Genomic DNA, 16,918 nt, shown 5'->3' with positions numbered 1-16,918 from the left:
TGCAGTAAAGAAACCTGCTTTGTTTTGTTTATTGTGATTACTACTGATTAATACCATTTGGAGACTCTTCCCACTGTTGTTATTTTATAACTGGGAAACAAGAATACCCACAAGTAAAGAACAAATGTCAGGGTAACTCATGAACCTTGATAACACTGATGAGAAGAAAAGTAGGACTAACTAACATTTAACGAGGGCCTATTATGTGTGCCAGGAGTGTGCTGACTGGTTGGGAAATATTGGCTCTTTCTCAGGAAAGTTAAGGTAATGATTTTTAGTGGGAAGAATGTTTGCGAAGTGCTTTACGAAAGAACATCATGGCACATACTAGCCGTCCTTAAGTGGGGACAAAATAACTTTAAATAAAGAAGGATCTTGAGAACTCACACAGCCTCTCTTCATGCCTAAGAGTATTGCTTTTGCATTCACTGAGAACCTGGGAGATTTTGGAGGATTTCTCTACCCTCACTGCCCTGGAATGCAGCTTTATATACACACCTGTGAATTAGTGCTGATTCTGCTTCTTGTATATGTAACCTTGAGCAACACACTCCTCTGAGCCTATGTAAATACTGGAAAAAACAATAACATCTAACTGAAGTTTGTAAGGTTTATACATACAAGGCACAGGTTTATAACAGATGCTAAAAAAAAATGCCAATCTCTTAATCTACTATCCATATTCTTTTTTAATGTCAACTCTTTTTAAAATTTTTAATTTTATTTTTTATTGATTTCAGAAAGAGGAAGAGATAAAAACATCAATAATGAAAGAGAAACATTGATTGGCTGCCTCCAGCATACCCTCTACTAGAGATCAAGCACACAACCCAGGCATATGCCTTAACTGAGAATCAAACTGGTGACCTCTTGGTGCATGGGTCAATGCTCAACCACTGAGCCACACTGGCTGGGTTCTATTGTCCTTACTTTTGAATCCATTGATCAAAATATCGTTCTCTTGCACAAATACTGGAATAAGTTCTTTGGAGTTGATAAAATCTTATGTACTCTATATCTTCAAGACCCACTAATTGTCATTTAATTATTACCAGATTGTCTCTGTGTGTATGTTTGTAGGACCAACATTTATATATATTATATAAGATACATATGATATATACTTAGCAATGTAAGTATATAAAAATTATATAAAATAGCAATTTATGTATTTACCATTAAAGGAAAGAGCTACGTTTTATACTTCATTTATATTCCCCAAGACATCTCTTCTAGCCTAGTGCTAGGTATATAGTATTTGGTATGTCTTGTGAAATGAATGAATGGAAATAGTAGTGGTAAACTGCAGTAAAATTATACTTATTTTATCCAATATAATATAATAAATGTAACTTAATAATAGAATATTTTGCACTAGGGAATAAGCCAGGATGGAGTCACACTGCCATTTTGAAATTTGGTGCTAAGTTTCTGATGCCTTACAAACAACCTGTGTTAGCACTGGATCTCAGCTAAGATGGAAGGCAGACAATTCACAGATGAGAATGGATCTGGCTTCAGTTCTTGGCAAGAAATTTGAATCTCCCTTCAAATAAATTGACTGTTAATGTGTTTGGTTGACACCGACTCCTATTTTCTTTCTTCTCTTCTTACTGTTTTTGTTCTCATGCAACAGAACCTAAAAAGCTGCCTCTTTTCATTTTCTGAAATGTTTATATGTCATTAAGAGTGAAGCATTGAGAGGTGAAACAGGCCAGGAGGGAGGGGGTACCGCACAATTACAACAATTAATTTTGTGGAGAATAATAGCTGTTAACGTCAGTTTTAAGTGTAGGCAGATGCAAAAACAACAGCCATAAAAATGAGATTTCCCTTCCTTTCTTGTACATATTTGCCCACATTGGCAGTGAACTGAAGAGAGTGAGGGTTTTTTTTTTTTGTTTGTTTGTTTTTTAATATTTAATGAGTAAAAGGTCAAAATGAGTTAGAAATTGAGAAATGCTGTTGACTGCATTTTGGTGTGTTTTCCAGTCACATTAACGGGGAATGGGAGTGACCCATGTTAAGGGCAACCAGACACTCCATCAGTCACACATCCCAAATGACCTGCCCTTTCTACTAGCACCTTCTCTCCCTTTTTAGCCTCTTTTCTGTGATCTCTCTCTCTCTCTCTCTCTCTCTCTCTCTCTCTCTCTCTCTCTCTCTCTCCACTTAAATCTATATGTTGATACTCATAGCTGGAATGTAGCATTTACTCCTTCTTGATTTGAAAGTATAATGACAGACAGATTTATGATATGTTCAACACATCTAAATGTTCTCTGATTCTTGCCAGAGATGATAAGAGGGTAGGAAGTGTAAAATGGACTGAAGACAGTGATCTCTTGTAGGAATGGAATGCCGCTGTTGAGAAGCTGAAGAGTGAGGCACTTGAGATTCTGCTGTCCAAGGACCACGTGGAGAAAGCACACCTACAGCTGTCCAACCAGAAGCTGAATCGGCTTCAGGAGGAATTTGGTCAGCTCATGGCAGAGAGGAAAACCTGGTTAAAAGAGGCAAATGATTTCTTCAACAGCGCCAACAAGGTCAGTGCGCGATCTAACTGGTCATTTTAGGTAAATGGGACAGTTCAGTAAGAGACCTATTACTTCAAGGGGCTGGAGCACATCACAGAAACGGGGATTTCAGGAAGAGTTGCAAAATTGGTGGCAGCAAAGAGGAGCTCTTAAATTATAGTCTTATCATGGCCATTCATGGTTCTCAAAACTAAGAGACTCAATGCTTTGACATATACAAAGTCACTTTTTAAAAATTCCTCATAGGACTTCATAAAGCTATCGTTGGTCTGTTTGGAGGTAGGGGGAATAATTGTGCCCACCACTGTAGTGCTTCTCATGGAGGAAGGGGATTATTATAAAATATTCCAAGGTTAACACACACACACACACACACACACACACACACACACACACACATCTTGAAGCTTTTACTCAAAGGTCTCTCTCGCTCTCGCTCTCACTCTCACTCTTAAATCTTTCCGTTATCAGGTTAAAAATATGAATAGTGCAAGCCTTCTACATGCAAATCTTAAGTCTAGAAACAAAGATTTCACTTGGCCTGCATGCCTAGGTCTTGGCTTTTGAAGTCAGCTGAAGAGAGAGCTTTCTTTGGGCATCTCCAGGTCTTCTTGGGTTGGAGAAGTGCTCTGCTTCTCCTGGCTGATGCATTTCCTGTTGATTATGGTGGCTGGCTTCTGCTACATGGTGATGTCTGCTGTTTACATCACTTGCGTAGGGCTCAGTATCTGAGGCCAGCGGCCTTATTTGAAACTTTTTTCTCTACCAGTCCTAATTGAATATACCCCTTCAAACTGCCTTATTGGAATTTTTTGATACCTTAAAAACACAGATATTTACATTACAATTCATAACAGTAACAAAATTACAGTTATGGAGTAGCAACAAAAATAATTTATGGTTGGGGGTCACCACAACATGAGGAACTGAATTAAAGGGTCATGGCATTAGAAAGGTTGAGAAGTACTGTTAGTCAAACAGATTAGGGTTGAAGAAAAGATTTAACTTGCATTGCACCCTCATTCTACAAAATAAGGGGATCATCTGCCAATCAATTAATTCTGTTTCTAAGGAAGATAGTTAAAGAACCTGTTGCTATGGGAAAACAATGCTTCTAGTTCAGACCTATAGTTTACAGGCTTGCAAAATGGAGAGTTCTTTTTCCTCTCTCTTTTATTCTCTCTCTCACTCTCACTCTTGCTCTTGTTTTCTCTGTCCTGGGCTTGAGGAAGAAAGAATGATATATATATATATATTTTTTTTTTCAATAGTAATTTTTTTTTTAAATGAAGAACTAAGTGGTTACTTTCTCCAACTCGTATAGTAATTCAGGTTAGATCTCGAAAGCTCATATTTCTCAACACTACAGACTTGATTTCTAGATCCCCTGTTTCATCATTTGAATGCCCTGGCATTCAAATTACAAGTTCAGTTGGGAGTTATCCATACTGTGTCATCTTTATGGTCAAGAGCACTTATAAGAGTGTAGATTTCTTTCTCCCTTTTCTAAGCATCAAGGAAATAATTTCCAGCCCCAAAGCTAAGAATTCAGTGTGAGAGGTGATAGGTACCTTTACCTCAGCAAAAAATAGAAGCTGCAGTTTGGAACAGGGATGCTTAATGAAGACTCTTGAAATTAATTACTTATTATATTATTAAAAAGTAATAAATGATGAATTAGCAGCGGAAAAATTTATTTAAATCAAAGAATGGATTTAAAACTTGTAAATGGTATTTTTATTTCTGATTTATATTATGGAATCTCAAATATATTACAAAATTTTCACAACTTCATCTAGTTTTTGGTATAACAATCATCTTAAAAAATGTACACGCTAACATATTTACAATTTGTGAAATTCAATAAAATATGACTATCATTAATTGTCCACATTGACAGCAGTACCCACTCACTGCCTTTGACTACTTCTTAATCAAAATCAAGTCTGTTTCTTACCCAGAGCATCCACAGCCTTTGGCTTGAGGTGTACCTGGAGTGAGCAGTAGGTGGCAATGTTAGCACACAGGATCTTGGGAGTATTGCTAATCATGTGTTCCATAAACCAGCCACTGGACTCAAGTGGAGATTGGACCATAGAGCTCAAGAAATACTTCCTTATCCTTTTATCTGCTGTATTTGCTGGACTATTTTCTCAATCACTTAGCAACAAATAAAAGAAGGGGTTGGTTGTCAACATTGGATAATAACTGATTAGAGAAGAGTTTCTCTAATTATCAGATTTAAAAAAATGTTTATTGATTTTTGAGGAGAAGAGAGAGGGAGAGAGATATAAAAACATCAAGGATGAGAGAGAATCACTGATCAGCTGCATCCTGCACACCCCTTACTGGGGATCGAGCCCACAACCCCAGGCATGTGCCCTTGATCAGAATCAAACCTGGGATCCTTCAGTCCACAGGCCGACACTCAATCCATTGAGTGAAACTAGCCAGGAGTTTAATTAATAGATCTTGCTAAGAGTTATGAGGACATGGTCATGAAATAGGAACATAGCACTTATAGTAACTCATCTTGATCCCCCCATATTTTCTTCATCTTTCATGATTATATATTGTTTATTATTATATTTCTAGTGTGTTCACAAAAAGGAAGGTTAATATGTATTGATTGCCCAAATGTATTTATCATTGTTTTAGGGAATATGGTTTGAATTAAACAGAGATAAAAATGCATAATAGGTTCCAAGAGCAGAACTGTGTGAGTCTCTATGTACATGACAATGATGATTGAACCCAAAGCGGTAAAACATGGCTGATTAGTCATAAAGTTTTATGTCCCATGATTTCCATTCCCAGGCACATGATTTCACATCAATCAGAGGAGAAAGGCCAAAACGGTCTGATTCTTGGGTGGCCAGACTAAAAGCAAAGGTCCCACAGAAGTTGTGGCAGCCTGGGAACACACCGAGAGCAGTGCGAAATGTCATGACTGTCGGGCTTCTACTCCTTCTGCAGTCACCACTGAAAAGTTAATGTCTTTTAAAAAGGATGATGTTACTTTATTTTTAAATTTTTTTTTATTTTAAAATATATATATTTTATTGATTTTTACAGAGAGGAAGGGAGAGAGACAGAGAGCTAGAAATGTCGATGAGAGAGAAACATTGACCAGCTGCTTCTTGCACACCCCCTACTGGGGATGTGCCCATAACCAACGTACATGCCACTGACCGGAATCGAACCTGGGACCTTTCAGTCCGCAGACCGACGCTCTACCACTGAGCCAAACCGGTTTCGGCAGGATGATGTTACTTTAAAAAAGCAATGTTTATAGCAACATTATAGGTACAGATGAAAGCAAAATAATTAAGCATGGAATTTAGTACATTTTTTTTCATTTATGTATTCACTATTCTACCTGTTCCAGAATAGATACATTTTAGCCCAGATATAGGAAACTATTAATTAAAGTTGTCTAGTCATTGTGTGGAGTGAAAGAAGAAACTTGTCCAAATAAAGAAACTGCAAAATATTATCCAGAAGGAATTTGAAATGATATAAGTGAATTCAAGAAATTAAGCTAATTGTCACTAGACATCAAGGAAGCTATCATTACTGTCAGTTTCATAATTTTTAAGCAGCATCAGAAAATAAGATGAAAATAAAATTCTTATTTTCACAATAACTTCCCTCTTTCTTAGAAAAAAATAAAGCAACTTGCTTTTCACTCCCTTCCTTCTTTCACATTTGCATTCAGATGAAATGTTGTGTATCGGCTGTTCTCATGCATTAAATGGGTAGTTGAGCTAAAGTAACAGAAATCGCATCTTTGCCTTCAAGACCCTCTGTGCCTAGTTTAGAGGAGAGACAAGGGACAGAGTGCCATGTGCTGTGGGAAAGCCTCAATGGAGTAAGTCCAGAACATTAGGCAACACAGAGACAGGGCCTTAACCTGGCCCAGGGAAAACAGTGTCAAGGAGGTGACCACTGAGTTAGACTTGGAAGGCTGGGGCAAGAAAGCATTGGGGTAGGACTGCATGGTCCAAAGTCATGCCATCTATGGGAATCTCAGGCAATTCATTTTGCCAAGAATATATGGTGTAAGCCCATAGTGATAGGAGACCAAAGTGGTAGATGCAGGCAGGCACCTGTCGGGAAGGGTCTTGAATAGCATGCTCATGCTGGACATGTTCCTAAATAAGCAGAAATAGTAAGAATTTGAAAAAGTTGTGATGAGGCAAACCTCCTCCTGTAGAAGCAAGTGATATCTTGACTTACTCTCCCTCTTACCTCCCTCTGAGAGAATGGTTTAGAAACCTTTGTTTTTACAGCTCAGGGAAAAGTTTTTTAAACCACAGTAAATATTTGATAAGTATGGCTAAATTATTAGCTTAGAATTATTAAAGCATATATAATAGAAACAATTATATAAATCAAGGAATGCTTTAATATCTTCCATTTCTCATGAGAGCCCACACACAACTCAGTCCATATTTAATAGTCTTATAATAAGGACATTTAATTTTTAAAAATTTTATCTTTTTATTGATTTTAGAGAAAGGGAGAGAGAGAGAGAGAGAGAAACATTGATGTAAGAGAGAAACATTGATTGATTTCCTCCTGCATGTAACTTGACTAGGGATTGAACCTACAAACCTGGGTATGTGTACTGACTAGGAATCAAACCGCCACCTTTTGGTGTGTAGAGGATGATGCTCCAACCAACAGGGGGAGAGGTAAGACACTCCATTTTATCATCACTCATTTATGAGTATCTTTCGCAATAAAGTTATCAATTCACTTCTAAGTCTTGAGTGTATTAATTGGTTTCCCTTCCATGGCAATTTTCTCCCTTGTATAAAAGCTATTTTAGGTAGATTTATTTCCTTTGCTAAAGTAAAATTCCTCAAGGGTAAGAAGCATGTCCATTTCACTTCATTTTCACCAGAACACCTAGAGCAGTGCCCTGCAGGTAGTGACGCTCAATAATTATTTGAATGATTAAAGCAGTGAAATATTAGCAACTATGGCGTGTCAAGGCCAAGTACCTTACATTGATCACAAGAGATTATATCGATCCAAGGAAATTGGGATGAGAGCACTTTGAAAAAGAGGAGCTTAATCAGTACACGAGGAATTCAGATTTCAAGGAGACTCATCACACAAACCGCTTCCTGTGAGACTCTCCATGCAGCATTAATTGCTTATTTCTTACCACCCCCTCAGTATTTCTCTGATCTCTTTACAAAGAGATTATGTCTTAATCACTTTCGTAGGCCACCTAGCGTTCAAAGATTTGTTGAAGGCATAAATCAATTTACATTTTGAGCTTGGATTTCCTCTTTTCTAAAATAGGTCTAGCAATGCTTATCTCCTTCAGGGAATATCATTTAGAAATAAAAGTTCTTATAATTGGTGATACATGTACAGAGCCTTTTCAGGGCAGCACTGAAGTGTAAATAAAGGGAATGGTGGAGTAGTAAATGAAAACTCAGAAATGTTTGCTGGTGTGACACTTTTCTGAAAGGACAGAGTGGCGCTTGGAGCCTGGCTGCCTGGGCATGAATCTGATCTCGGACATTGATTTGCTCTCTGGCCGTGGGCAGTTATTTAACTTCCCTGTGCATCTGGATTCTTCATCTGTAAAATAGAAATAATAATTATATGTACCTCACAGAGTCATTGTGTCATCTGAATGAATTAATACAGGTCCGGTGCATAGAACAGCTAAGCCCTCACTAAGAGCTGGACATTGTTTTGTCATTATGTTTTCATTTAATACTGCACTAGCTCCTCTAACATGACTTAAATGTTCTTGTTCATTTTCATATTCCCAGCACACAGCAGAGTATATGCCCCATAGATTTCAATACATATTTGCTGAATAAATGAAAAAAAAATGCTTTGCATATTGTAAATGGACATTTTTCCATGTTACTACTCCTAAATTCATCCTAAAACCATTTAGGTCATTTTAGATAAAAGAATTAAAAAATTATAAATAGGAACTTGCCATCTAAAGTTCTACTTATGGGTTGGATTTACCCATTTCTAAGATGGCTTTATCTTAGAGAAAGTAAGGGGTTGTCCATACATAAACTTCCTACATTCCTTATCGATAAACCGCTTCAGGTACATGCTACTTTCAACCCCAGACTCTCTCTCCCAAGGTTTTTTTGTTTGTTTGTTTGTTTGTTTGTTTGAGCTTTTCAGACTGTGAACCCAAAAGCAGCTTTAGGTACTCTTAATTTTGGACACCTGGCATTAGCATTTCTAATCTACCTTGTTACATTGAGAACTTGGGCCCAGCAGCAGCAACCTTGGGAGGTAAGGAAGGAGCCGGAGCACCAGTAAGGGACAGAAAAAAAATGGGGAGCTGAAAATCATATCCTCCTTGCCCTTGACCATCATGGCATTGAAAAGCGTGGGTGGATTTGGACAGGCCTTAAATAAGAGTCTGCTTGCCATAGTGGGAGCCATCAGAAGTTACCCCAGGTGGTCATGAGGAAGAACACTGAACCTTTTTGTCTTTATAAAAACTGACCCCATGCTCTAATTAAAAGCAGAGTTGAATTTGTATCCTTAACAATTATAAAGGTTCCAACAAAACTCATTTTCTGGCCTTTGGAATCATGGAAAGAAATTTTCAAGTTTTTGCAATGTAATGTTTTTGTTGTTATTGTGTGTGTGTGTGTGTGTGTGTGTGTGTGTGTGTGCGCGCGCGCCCGGCGCATGTTTCTATATTGATTCTTTTCAAATTAGTCAAGAAGCAAACAGTGTTACTTATTTAAACACCTTTGTGAAACAGCATGGTATAAGAAATATGCTAAGTGATTTGCTTAATTTACTCATCTCCTAGATATTTAAAAACACACACAAATGGGCCATGTCCGGATACCATCACTATTTGATTTGGGCCAGCCTGCTTTGGATATTAACAAGGGAAAAAAGAAAGATCTTTATTAGCATCTTAAGGAACAGAAACCAATTAGCATCTTAGTTTTGTTTTTCTAAACCAGGGCCAAAAAGAGCTTGTTCATCTCCTTTTTATCTGCCTAAGAACTGACTGGTGCCGCACAAAATAGTCAAGAAGAGCTGGGCCCTAGCGGGAGGAAATGTTATACTTGTGCGTATTTCCTTTATCTTCCAAACCAGTCATCAAACCTTTATTTGACCGGCACACGCAAGGTTTGCAGGAAGAGGGGGGTGTGAAGAGAAAAACTAAAGACCAAGCATTAATGGCAAAGGAGTGTTCGTGGGGGTCACAGTGTTCTATCCAGAAAGAAGCTGTTCTGTACGGTGTGTGCAACCAAGAGATGCTTTGCAGGCTGGGTCCAGCGTATCAGGTTCCTTAACTGGTTTGGTGAACAGGAAAGCACTCAGTTCTATTTTGGGAGCAGATTAAGCGAGAGCAATGATACTTAGATCATTTCTGGAATTGGTACATGGATTCCTCACCAAATTCTACATGGGAATATGAGAAGAGAGCTCTGCATGTGACAATCACAGGCAGTATAATCTTCTTGAAGGAGGCTTCCTCTTCACATGAAGAAGTTTAATTCTGTGTTCATAGATTATTCCCAATAGGGTTAGGTGAGGATCAAGGATAAGGAGTCAGCTCTCTTGTAGAATCTAGCCTAGGTACCCATAGGAAGTATTTTGCAAATATGTCTATTTGTTGAGCTAAAGAAGGAATGAAATCCCTCACCTCCTTTCTACTGCCATCATTCCCATAAGTGTGATATTCAGAGCAATTCATAAGTATTTGCTTTTGACACTTGGTCTTTCCTGAGAGAGAAATTCTGGAGGAAAATGTGGCTATTTTCTTTCTAAGTTATGGACTGTCTTGGCATTTGATAAAGCACCTTCTCCTTTCAGTGAATGTGTAGCCATTCCAGTAATTTCCGTGCCATTAGGAAGCAGTACTTTCACAATAGCATTCAGAAATGAGGTGGAGTCACACGTACATTTAATGTGCACGTGGCTTCGGAATCTAGCTCCTGTGAAGGTGAGGCCAGTGCCTGACCCACTGACGTGAGAGTAGCAGCTGTTCCATGGGCCACAGAGGAGAGACCCAAGTGGGTGACCATGCACTTCTCGGTGGTTTTTGAAAGATGTGAGCCATCACTCAAGATTTAGAGTAACAGCCAGCAAATATTTTCTGAGTACTTACTACACGTGCACCATCACACTCTAATTACGTTCATAACAACTTAATACTAAAACAGAGGGGAGGTGAGCTTGCAGGCAAGGAAAATCACTTTGGGATTCTCTGTCCTTTTCCATTCACCTTAGGAAGTTGAGAATTATCTTAAGGAAGACAAAAGGGAATGCCGTGACAATTGCATACAACAGACTCTCCCTTTATTCCTTCTTTTTGTGTAGCTCATTGGCTCTCAGTCCTAAATGTGACCATGTATTACTGTGAGCACTAGCTTACATATACTCAACTTTTAAGTGTGATTTAAGGGAATTCATGGGCATGTTGAATCCAACAGGTTTTTGCTTTAGGCACCAACTTTAAAACTAACCCCTGATTAATAAGAGACTCTGCTTTATTCATACTAAGCAATAAAAATTTAAAATATAAAACAACATTCCAGAAACAGTGGTTTTTGCCAGGTGGTGTTTCCATGTGTTACGGAGCCATCAAGAGGGTAATTCACATCATCTTTTCTAATAGCATCTTCTTGGCTCTCTTGCCACCTGCAGGGGGAAAATGGGTTAGATGAGGAAAAGTTCTTCAGGTTCAAAGTTTCATTAGTAAAAAGCAATTTCTCTTTTCGATAAAGTCTTGTATAGCTAAGAGACATCACTCAACCTTTCTCTGTATCTTTCCTCACAGGTAAGAAGGAAAGATAGATAATTATACGGTATAAGTTTAAAAATCCTACCTTTTAAACCTAAGATTAACAGGCTTCTTGGAAATGTCCCTGCTTTCTTAGCCTCCCATAGTAAGTCTTTGCCATGTGCTGCCACAGCTCTTGGTTTTAGAGCTGGCCCTCAGGGCCAGACAAATTGAGTGCAAATACCAATCTGCCACTTAGTAGAAGCTCTCTTGGTGCGATTTATTTGACCTCTCCGGGCTGAGTTTCCCCAGTCGGATAATGGGGATAATTTCCAGCTCCCTCCCTAGGCTGTGAAGGACAATGTGCTTGAAACTCAGAAGACTTTAAAAACTGTTTGTCAAGCGATGGAAAATAACTGTGAAACAAACGTTATAAAAAGAACACATAATTCTCATTAAACTGTAATTATTATTATTACTTGCTATCAGCTATTAAGTAAATGGGAATGATTTTTTTTTGTTTTAAAAATAATTTCTATTGATTTCAGAGAGAGGGAGAGAGAAAAAACATCAATGATGAGAGAGAATCATTGATCGGCTGCCTCCTGCATGCCCCCTACTGGAGCTTGAGGCTGCAACCAGAGCATGTGCCCTGACCAGAAATGACTCCTGACCTCCTGTTCATGGGTTAATGCTTAACCACAGAGCAATACTGGCTGGCAGAAATTATTTCATTTTTAAGCATTTTAAGTAATAAACAGAAAGATCAGATTCATGAGACAGGAACACATTGGTAAGAGAACAGAATATCAACATATATGTAATACAACAGTACTTGAAATATTTCATTTGTAAATTCAATTTTTTCCAGTTCCAATTCTGCCATTAAAACTCACTCCCAAGGTGGTGGCCAGGGCAGGCATGGAACTTTCACAACTGTGTCGCCCACATTCACAACTGTGTCGCCTTCGTTTGGCTTCAACTGGGTCCCTCTCCATCAGCCCAGCCAGCTCCTCTGGTCTCTCTCAGCTCTCCGTGGTGCTAGACTCGCAAGGCCCTCTGCTCTCCTTGTTCCTGTGGGGTCCCCCTACTCCACCTGGTAGACCCCTGCTGAGCTCACAGGCTTCCAGCTCAGCAACCCAGGGAGGGTGGACTTCAGCGCGCCAGCTGTCAGTCAGTGGCACTGCCAAATTGCCTGGGGTAGTTTCTCCAGACTGGTATGAACCATCCTGAAAGGTGGCTTTCTCAGTAGTGCCAAAGGGCAACACAGCAAGAGCTCCCTTGCTATTCAGCTTTTCTTCACCTTACCAAACTCATCCTGCTTTCCAGACTCCAGTTCAGAGATGGGCTATGAGGAGACCCATACAGACCACTGTACTCTGCTCTCTCTCTCTCTCTCATATTACCACAGTCCTCTTTTATTTTCTTGTTATCATATACTCCGCTTTCATAATGCCCCAAAACATTGCTCTCTGTTAATTCTATAAACTGAATCCCCCATGCTTGTTTGCTGATCTGCTAATAAAGGAAGAAAGTCAAAGAATTAAAAAATCTTCTTGCAAGACAATATCTTAGTTTGCAAAAATATATTTTTTTCTGCATAATCTATGTGTATGCTGGAAGCTAAATATTACCTTGCTCTTAATCTTTGTATTGCTTCAGATCCAAATGCTAATCTTCTCTTAGAGAGATGGATGTCTGTGGATGGAGTAGGCAGAAGGTCTTCTACTTGGATAGCCAAGGGCAAAAGTGCCTTAGTAAGTTTTGGCTATTTCCCTGCAGTGTTTCAGTCTGAAAGTGCAATTTATTGGGACATTTTATTTTAAGGATATTACAGAGACATTCAGGTTATGAAAGTCTGCATAACATTTTAAAAATATTTCATCCATTATTTGTTTGCCGTTCAGAATGTGCAAATAATAAACCCGGCCTTCTAAATTCTACAGTTATAACTATTGTCTAGGTACATTCTCAAGGTAAACTATTTTGGCGATTTTAAGGTGTTGACACTTATGTATGCTGAACTAAGCTGTGATCAGTTTCTCTAAATGGAACCTTAAAACTATATAGCTCTTTTCCAAGACTAACCTTGCTGTTTTTGGTTTTGATAAAACTAATAAATTAAACAGGCTGGCTTATTCGCTAGTATTTCACGTACACATCAATGTAGATTTTTAAACTAGAAAAGCAGAAAATGAAAGTGTGCTTTCTTTGGCAGGCGTTTGATGTACTTGGAAGAGTTGAGGCTTACCTTAAGCTCCTTAAGTCAGAGGGTTTAAGCCTGCCTGTCCTGGCAGCCAGGCACGAGGAATTACACGGAGAAATTAAAGGCTGCTCTGCTGATGCTTTGCAAAAGGGACAAGCCTTAATCAGCCAAGTGGACTCCTGCAGGTGAGTAGAGGCTATTTCTTCCTCTATGCAGCAAGCCTTTTCACAGCTTCCACAAGCTGTTAAAAAATGAGTTGCATGACTTTTTTCTGCTTCTGATGCTTTGCTACATTATGACATGGCTTAGAAGGATCTGCTGGATTTTGGTCAGCAGTGATTCTGAACACAGTATTTCTTGGCCAGAAGTGAGGCTGTATTCTGAGCCTGAGGACCTGAGGGTGCTAAAGCTTCCTCTCTATGAGTTTCTGAGGAGAGGAGAACAAAAGTGCGGAAGAAGAAACAGGGCATTGGGTCTCGTTGCTTTTTCTTTCCTCCATGGGTTTCTTCCCTTTTAATTCATGAGCCTGAAATCTACCCTGTTTCTTTTTTCCTCTCTGAAAAAAATGAAAATATCAGAATCTCCTTTCATCAATGACTTTGTAGCCCACTAAGCAAAAACCCCAAGTAAAAGGAGACATCGCTAATAATAACATTGGCTCATATTTATCAAGAGGCCACTATGTGCCAGGCACTGTGCTGAGAGCCTCATTAATCCTCATAGCAACTCTACAAGGCACATACTATCAATGTTCCACTTCCACAAGTAACTGAGATGCAGAGAAGTTAATATGCTTGCAAAAGGTCACACAGCCAGTTAGTTGGCAGAACCAGAATTTAAATCCATGTTAATGGGTCCTAGACCCCATGCTCTTCACCAGTATGCGTGGGCTGGTCATTTTTATGAGCACATTCGGTGAGTGTATCACTGTGAGTCTAGAGTTGAGTGGGAATGAGGAGAGAAAAGGAATGTGAGAAACAAAGAGAATGAAGTGGGAAAGTATGAGGTAGAACAGGGATTGGTTGACAAACGAGATAAGGGTGTAGATATTGGCTAGGATGAAATGAAGACAGGGCTTGCATTTTGACAGAGAGACAGAAAGATTGTGCCAGTGGGTTAAGTCCAGTTTTTTTTTATCTTCCATGTCCACAATCTCTGAAACTAAAAAAAAAATTAAAAAAAAATTCAATTTAAGGAACAATGAGACAGATGGAATATAGTAAAGTTACTCTATTTCTTTGTCCTGCTCTGAATTAGATGTGCTTAAAAGTATTGATTGGGTAAGTTTGGGTTCAGGGAATTTTCCTTCCAGAAGACAGTGTGAGTCCAGACAGATATTTAACCAGGGTTTGTGGTGGTTGCTATGGGACCATACAAAGCCAAGGTCAGGAATGATCCAAGGCCTTCCAGGCGTAGCCAAGAAGCTGAGGCTATGAGAAGGGCAAATGGTCATCTCCTTTGGAAAGCTAACAGCAGTTAGAGTTACTGCAGGAGTTTTACGACAGTAAAGCTTCTTTTCTTTAGCTTTGAGCTATGTGCATTAAGTAAAGTGTACACTTGGTCCTAGGAGCCCCAGTGTGTCCACGTCTGACCCAAAAATGTGATACAGAAGCTGATTCCCTCTCCTCCCCTTCCCTGCTAACGGTGAAACCTCCCAGAGGGTATAAATGAGAAGACACCCTATGAGGTGGCACAGCCACTTATGCCTGGACTCTGGGATATGTTGGACATGATCTGAGTCCTGTGTGACTGTATTCAGTAGTGGGGTCTCCAGTTATAATGGGGAATGATCCCATGTCAGTTCAGCAGGCAAGTCTGAAACATAGACCGATGTTATTTCTCCATCCAGGCTACTCTTTGCTTATAGTGCTTTCCCCGGGTGTGGGCAGCCTCTTCACAGCAGGTAGGTCAGGAGGTAGCCAAAGCCCCTTCCCCAGATCTCTGGAGATCTGTCTGTAGTTTGGTGTCCCAGCTATTCTAGGTGCTTTGGCCTCCCCGAGGTCTGATCTCTGTCCCCTCAACTCAGCAAGACCTCTGGGCTCCATTTGGGTTCTACTTCCCTGAGCTTTGATCTGGAAATTGCCTTCCAGCCAATAAACTGATGCATGTATAAGCCCACCTCATTCATTTCCCTTCTCTCGGGGATCGCTGTCCTGTGCTATCTGTTGTGCAGTGTCTGAGAACCATTGGCTCACATATGTTGTTTATTTTCTAGTACCTTAAGGCGAGAGGGTAAATCCAGTCTCTGCTTCTTGGCTAGAAACTGAAATTCCCTATTCAATTTGATGCTTAACTCCTGACATTGGAAAGTTGGTCATAATTTGTTATGATCCTGTTTGTTAAACTTGATCCTGTTTGTTCAATTCAGTAATTCTTTATTTTTAATACTTAAACTTAAGAGAAATACTCTTAGTTTATATTTTTATATTATATTCTATCTTTAGGGTATTAGTGACTGTTTTGAGCCATGTATATTTACCTAGCTGGTCTCATTCTTTTCTTCTTCTTTGCTCTAGTCTAAATTTATTTATATATATATTTTAAAGAGGTATTTATAGTTCTATTCGTCAGGCTGCTGACTGAGCCTTACTAGAAAAAGCAATAGTTTAGGGACCATTTCATGAAACCCTAATTAATGGTTAGGTAACTGGATTTAAAAAAATAATTCATAGTATAGTTTCTGTCAATGTCCTAGATATATGAGCTTCTATAGTTGTTCCAAAGTGCTTGGTTGCCCTGAGATTTAACTATATTTTATAAAGAAATGCTATTTCCATTGTTGCAGGAGGAACTGAAGGTAAAGTAAAATTGTTACTTGGCAGAGGACATTTTTTATTCAGAAGGTAGAAGTAGAATAGAAAGCCATTAAAAATCAAATTGAAATGCATGAGAATCTCAGTTGCAAACTAGAGCCACATGCAGCTCCTGACCTTGACCCCATGAATTCCGTTTGGGACTTACTTCCTTTCCTCATATGATGATTTATCTGCTCAATGACCTGAGTCACCATCACAGGAAAGAAGCAGAACCTATGAAGGAGTTTTCAAGTTGCAGCCATTGCTGGAGGGAAGTGGAGTTTTGATTGGTGGCAATGGGAATAAATGTCAATTTCAATAGTGCCAAGTCCATGTTATTGAACATTACAGTGGCTTCCTAGGCTTTTGAATGAGAGCCACACTGCTAGGACACAAAACACGGAGGTTCCTATTATCAGATGTTTGAAAACTGGTGTGGATAAGAGTTGGTGTCAAAAGAATTCGATTTCATGCATTTTTGAGGGCCCAAACAATGTCATGCCTTTTAAACTTATCTTCTGTGAACCCCAGTTTCCTCATCTGTAAAATGGAGCTATACATTTCATAGATAGTTGGGTATTTTGTTTTTATCCTCACCTGCGGATATGTTTATTAATTTTAGAGAGAGAGG

At 39.1% G+C, this 16,918-nt stretch overlaps 1 protein-coding gene across 4 annotated transcripts in view; it reads left to right on the top strand.

The window, feature by feature from the left end:
* The window catches only part of CCDC141 (coiled-coil domain containing 141), a 165,203-nt gene that overhangs the window by 84,014 nt on the left and 64,271 nt on the right, over positions 1-16,918 (top strand). For all 4 annotated transcript variants that reach the window (XM_084892560.1, XM_084892563.1, XM_084892562.1 and 1 more), the window contains 2 exons: positions 2,352-2,546; positions 13,505-13,677. In XM_084892560.1, coding sequence (XP_084748686.1) covers positions 2,352-2,546; positions 13,505-13,677 — 368 coding nt within the window. The remainder of the gene's footprint in view (positions 1-2,351; positions 2,547-13,504; positions 13,678-16,918) is intronic.

This window comes from Pipistrellus hanaki, assembly GCF_964339955.1.
Source record: "Pipistrellus hanaki genome assembly, chromosome: 8".
NCBI lineage: Eukaryota > Metazoa > Chordata > Mammalia > Chiroptera > Vespertilionidae > Pipistrellus > Pipistrellus hanaki.
This window is presented reverse-complemented; position numbering and strand designations above follow the sequence as displayed.